This window comes from Sinocyclocheilus rhinocerous, unplaced genomic scaffold, assembly GCF_001515625.1.
Source record: "Sinocyclocheilus rhinocerous isolate Xijiao unplaced genomic scaffold, SAMN03320098_v1.1 scaffold538, whole genome shotgun sequence".
NCBI lineage: Eukaryota > Metazoa > Chordata > Actinopteri > Cypriniformes > Cyprinidae > Sinocyclocheilus > Sinocyclocheilus rhinocerous.
Genome location: NW_015650838.1, coordinates 265,961 through 272,208, shown reverse-complemented (window position 1 = coordinate 272,208; position 6,248 = coordinate 265,961). Strand labels below are relative to the sequence as shown.

The following is a 6,248-nucleotide window of genomic DNA, read 5'->3' as shown; positions in this document are numbered from 1 at the left end:
TATGAAACGCACCCCAGATTGGTTCCAATCGCCATATAACAGAACATCAAACAACATCGGATCCGCTGCTGATAAGTTGGCATATGAATTGAGATGGAAATCAGCAACAATTCTGAGGTAGCTGGGGCGGCTTATCGGTTAGCCGGGTGGTTTTGGCACCGGTGACCATGGGTGGATCCGTATCGACTCTCTCGGACATCTTCACACAGATAATGTCAACTAAGCGCTCGAATACTTGTCTGACGTTGATGTTCTCCTTGGCGCTGGCTTCGAAGTACTCAAACCCTGTGAGAACGAATCCGAAGAAATCAGATCAAAAACCAATGAATCAGATAAAGGCTGGACATATAACTTACCTAACTGGTCGGCCAAGTGTTTGCCCTTCTCAAAAGGCACCACCCTCTCTTCATCCATGTCACATTTGTTCCCCACTAATATCACCTGAGCGTTATCCCATGAATAGGTCTTAATCTGTGTTGCCCTGAAAGCAAAAGCGCATTTATGGCACATAACTTCAGTGGATAAACCCTATGGATTCCGGATTAAAGCTGCTCACCAGTCCTGCACTGCATTGAAGGACTCTTCATTTGAGATGTCGTACATGAGGATGAAGCCCATGGCTCCTCTATAGTAAGCTGTAGTAATAGTTCTATACCGTTCCTGTCCTGCTGTATCCTATAGACAACACAGAAAATCATGGATTCATTGATAAGGAATATCATCCTATGCTTTGGAGGAAAAACACATAGATTTAAAGGAACACTCCACTATTTTTGAAGAGTTTCTATATTTTTCCTATTTAAAACTTGGCTCTTCTGTAGTTACATCGTGTACTAAGACCGACGGAAAATGAAAAGCGATTTTCTAGGCCGATATGGCTAGGAACTATACTCTCATTCCGGCGTAATAATCAAGGACTTTGCTGCCGTACCATGGGTGCAGCAGGCGCAATGAAATTACTCAGCGCCTGAAAATAGGCTAACTTCCGTCAACATAACCAACGTGACCACCTGCTTGCACAGGGAGCGTGCTGGGGACTATTTTCAGGCGCTGCGTAATATCATTGCGCCTGCTGCACCCGGAATGAGAGTATAGTTCCTAGCCATATCGGCCTAGAAAATCGCAACTTTTCATTTTCCGTCAGTCTTAGTACACTTGTAACTACAGAAGAGTCAAGTTTTAAGTAGGAAAAATATAGAAACTCTTTGGTCTTTTTTGAGCGAGATGCTAACGGTCTAATCAGATTCAATGATCTATGCTAAGCTACAGCTAAAAGTGCTACCGCCAGACCCGGAGATCGGCTGAATGGATTTGAAAACGGTAAAACTCAACTGTTTAACTCTAGGGGAGTTGGAAAATGAGCCTATTTTCAAAAATAGTGGAGTGTTCCTTTAATGTTAATTTCAACATACACATTTTTTTAATAAAAAGTTGTATCTGTTAACGTGTGTGTGTGTGTGTGTGTGTGTGTGTGTGTGTGTTGGTCATTGTTAGTCCAGGTTAGCTAATGCATTAACTAACGTTAACAAACAGGATTTTATTGTAAAGTGTTACCATAATAACAATAATAAATATAATATATAAAAATAATTACACAACAAAAACAAGAACAAGACAGAAGAAAATAATACTATGACTAATACTAATACAATATTAATATTCATAAGGTTAATTAAATATAAGTGAGTTATTTAAGTATAAATAAATATGTTTGAAATTAGAGACACTGTCGTTTACTTTTGTAATGTATGTTAAACAAACATGTTTTCGTGTTCGTTCGCCAATTGAGGGTCTATGCCAATTTTTGGTCCTTAAAGGTGCTGTATGCAGGATTGACATTGAGTGGTTGAACTAGGTATTGGAGTCCAAATAAAAAATATTGGAGAGGGGTTTTTTTTCACCCGGCCCCTCCTTCTCAGACTTGACGCACATGCAGGTTGCCAGATTGACGACACCAACAGGAACGAGCACACTTGACGATGAATGCAATGAAATACACTGTGTTTTCCACCAACTGGCAACCCGTAGTGCCGAAATACAATTGGATAAACTGGCAGTGGGTGGGTTTCACAAACCAAAACAGAGACCGACATTCCGGCCCGGAATGCACATTTTCAAAGGAGAATAACTGACTGTAGCATTGTTTTTCAGATAAACAAATATGTTAGCTTAGGATGTTTCTTAAATATCTGCAAACATATTATGGTATTTTTACGTTTTAGTAGAGTAAAAAACTTACATACAGCACCTTTAAGCAAAAACAGCTTACAAAGGGGCAATTAATCACTGGCAAGATGGGGTTTTAATAATAGTTGGCTGTCTATGCAGTAAAAAAAATAAAAAAAGCAATTAAAAAATCAGCACCCATAATGCACTGGGCACGATCAGACTATTTGTGAGCAGGGTTACAAATGCAGAAAATAGTTTGCAAATAGTACGTAAAATGTGTCATCCTGCAGACATTTGCTGACAAATAAACAGGGCTATCTTGGTCCAGTCACAGAAAAATTATACACAATATTCATTTACTTATACCAACAAAGTAACAATACAAAGCTGGTTGAAAATGTATTAATACACCCTTTAACCATATTTGAGCTTTTCATCTAAATATCTGCTGTCTTAAACAATACAATGTTTTTGTTTCCATATCCATATAACCTCTGGAACACTACAGAGAAATCGAAGAACATTGTGTTCATTGCGTCAGAAGGACGATAATTAGTTAAACATGATTCAGAGGACAACAACATAGGTAGAGAGCAGAAAGAGCAGTGGAGAAAAAATGAGGGTGAGATAATATTAGAGTGAAAGAGGATGGGAGATCAATGGATAATAAAAGCAAGATACAGAAAACATGAAATCTTGAGATACGTGCACTTTTGTTCACCAACCCCTACTTGTATATTTTGCTCAAGCCAAGAGTAAATGTGCAGTGCACTTCAGTGCATCAAAGTCCTGGTCAGAGAGAGAGAGAGATAAATAATAAATAACAAATAACTCAGGAGGACAAATGATTTGGTACAAATCACAATTCCACAACCACATCAACACAGTAAAGCAAGGCAAATACTACACCTGGCTTAAAATCCACAAGGAACTGCTCCCATCCAGAAAAGATATATTCCTGTGTGCCATGGAGATGAATTTGATCCTAACAACTACAGAGGCATCTGTGTGAGCAGCAACCTGGGAAAACTATTCTGTAGCATAATAAATGCTTGACTATTAGACTTCATCGCCACACACAATGTACTGAGCAGAAGCCAGATCGGATTTTTACCAAATTACCGTACATCTGATCACATCTATACATTACATACTCTAATTGAAAAACATGTTAACCAAGAAACAGAACTGCACTTCCTAACAGAATGCCCCAAATACACAGATATACGGACAGTGTTCTATGATAAAACACAGCAGACCCATCAGACATTTAAAACTCTTTCAAACCAGGAGAAACTGCCGTATCTGTTAGGAGAACAGAAGAACTGCTGTGTGTTTGCTGCTCAATATGTGTCTGCCTGTCACCATAGAAGAGAAAACACTCAACCTGCCCATATCTGATGTTTCCAGCACATGTAGATTATATTATGCCAAATTACTGTATTATATTACTTAGATGTATATTTTGCTTCTGTAAATCTGTCTAATCCCTTATTTTATTTTTATTTCTAGTTTATATACTTACATACATTAGTAATTCATTTTGCACTACATGCTTAATACTTTTTATATATTATTATTACTATTATTCTTTTTCTTTCTGTTAATACATATGTGCACTATTTGTAAGCAGTCCAGCTGCAATTGCTTTGGCAATACAAATGTATAATTTTTGTCATGCCAATAAAGCACTCTTAAATTGAAATTGAAATTGAAATTGAGAGAGAGAGAGAGGGAGAGAGAGAGAGAGAGAGATCCAGGCCTGATGTTTAATTCATTCTATAGGTTCATGTCTCCATAACGAGTTCCTTAATTCCATGTGCAGCGAGAGGTAAAATGTTTATGCATCCTTAAAAATGTTCACATTCACACTTGCACTTTTATGAGAACAGATTATAATTAAGCAATATGCCATGAGAGACCATACATTACAGTGATTTTATTACGGTTAAAGGGGTTTCTTCAGCACAATGTGAAGCAGAATCTTTAAAGACCCCTTAACGAACAGTGTCAGTTTTCCACAATAATATTAATAAACGTTTCTTGAGCAATAAATCAGCATATTACAACAATTTGTGAAGGCTCACTGATTGACACTGAAGACTGGAGTAATGGCTGTTGAAAATTACATTTTAAAATATATTAGAAACAGTTATTTTAAATTATAATAATATTTCACAATATTATAGTTTTTATGTAGTTACTTATCAAATAAATGCAGCCTTGGTTAGCGTGAGAGACTTCGTTAAAAAACATTAAAAATCTTACCAGCCCCCAAATTTTGAACAGTAGTACATACAAGACATATACTAAAATTCTGTTAAACTCACGTTTGTAGCGTGGTAGAAGACTAGTTAGGTACGCAGGAGCTAACCCATTAAGGGCCTTATAGGCAAGTAATAATATTTTGTAACTGATACGGAACTTAATAGGTAGCCAGTGCAGAGACTGTAAAATTGGGGTAATATGATCATATTTTCTTGACCTGGTAAGGACTCTAGCCGCTGCATATATCAGCTATGATATAACGATCAGAATTCAGAGTATGAACTTTGCTTTTCATGAACACAGTGTTTTGAAAGTATTCCATTAAAGACTGCACATGTCTTCTGCATGCCTCCAGGTATAAAGCATAAATATATCCATAAATTTCCACAAGCAAATATTCTATGATCTGTGATCTCACTCCTGCATCAAGTCCTGCCTGTGTGGTCTATGTGGATTTGACTTCAATAATATCTGTCTACTGGGCTTTAATTAGGTTAGAGGAAAATATATTTTTTATATATATAAAAGGGAACATAATAGGTTAATTTTGAAATACCTACAATGTTATTATTTTTACACATGCATTATTAGCATCTCTAGAGCCCCACAGATTCACAAAATCAATCTCAACAGGACAAGAGCATTACCTGTATTGCTCAATAGAGTTTGTGTGCATCATCTCTGAATCATCTCATGTCTGAATCCATTTCTCTTAATCACTTTACACAGTATGTAATCTCACATGAGAATCACTCCTCATGAGGGCCCGTTTGCAGGCTTTAAACTCTGCTGCACTGCAGCCCTGAATCTCATTTCCACACCACATGATCTATGCTTCATATAACGGCATCATTCCAACATCCAAATAATTTGAAATCAGCCTGCATCAACACACCTAGAAGGATCTGAATTTAGACATAACTATCAGTGCACTCATAAGTCCTGTTCACACCAAGGATGAAAACTTTAACGATAACTATAGATACGTTTTAATAATCGTCCTAATTGGGATGTCCACACCACAACTATAACGATAACGACACCAAGAAATGTTATCCTTGGAATCACTTTGAGAGTGATTTTTTTTTCCCAGTTAATGAGTAATAAAAACATTGACATTCCAAATTCACCCGACTTTTAATAAGCAGATAACATAACTGCAGTTCACACTTATAATAAACAGAATGTTATTGTCTGGCTTTTTGCTTCGGAGCCGAGCGACAACATCGTTCTGCTCCTACCAGTGTCTTCAGGGAAATACGAGTTCAGCGCGCTCTTGGAAGCTTTTGTGTTGGCGGATGGCGCTTCAGCATTTGAAGTGGATCTAAAAAAGTTCAACAAGAACGCGTTTTAGGACAACTTTGATGAAAGGTTTTGATCCACTTCAAATGCCAAGAAATGTTATCCTTGGAATCACTTTGAGAGTGATTTTTTTTTCCCAGTTAATGAGTAATAAAAACATTGACATTCCAAATTCACCCGACTTTTAATAAGCAGATAACATAACTGCAGTTCACACTTATAATAAACAGAATGTTATTGTCTGTTGGTGTGGAAGCTAATATAGTTATAGACCACTAAACAACAGTGTTTAGCTACTGCTTTTTATTATTATTATTATTATTTTTTTTTTTATTATTTCATTGTTTTTACTTTGTAGGCCTATGTATGCAGTTTATATGGAATATTTACACCAAATTTAATATAATGTAATAAAAGTGCTTCATGTGGCAACATTTAAATTACCTGTATAAAGTACCTGCCAATAAACTATAGCAATTATAATTATATATATATATATATATATATAT

General features: G+C 36.4%; 2 protein-coding genes across 2 annotated transcripts in view; one reads left to right on the top strand and one right to left on the bottom strand.

The window, feature by feature from the left end:
* LOC107712634 (disks large-associated protein 3-like) overlaps positions 1 to 6,248 on the top strand; it is a 184,979-nt gene that overhangs the window by 121,180 nt on the left and 57,551 nt on the right. The window lies entirely within an intron of this gene.
* On the bottom strand, positions 13 to 5,263 carry LOC107712625 (ras-related protein Rab-3B-like). Its single transcript, XM_016517946.1, has 4 exons — positions 5,180 to 5,263; positions 557 to 675; positions 357 to 481; positions 13 to 285 (listed from the first exon to the last, which is right to left on the bottom strand). The coding sequence occupies exons 1-4, from the start codon at positions 5,261 to 5,263 to the stop codon at positions 101 to 103; spliced, it is 513 nt and encodes a 170-aa protein (XP_016373432.1). The 3' UTR covers positions 13 to 100.

Excerpts from the sequence above, each read along its gene's own strand:
- LOC107712625 (XM_016517946.1), bottom strand. The coding sequence starts at position 5,263 with ATGTGGTGTGGAAATGAGATTCAGGGCTGCAGTGCAGCAGAGTTTAAA. Across the intron at positions 482-556 it reads TTCAATGCAGTGCAGGACTG|GGCAACACAGATTAAGACCT; the intron begins GTGAGCAGCTTT and ends TTTTGCTTTCAG. Across the intron at positions 286-356 it reads ACACTTGGCCGACCAGTTAG|GGTTTGAGTACTTCGAAGCC; the intron begins GTAAGTTATATG and ends TCGTTCTCACAG.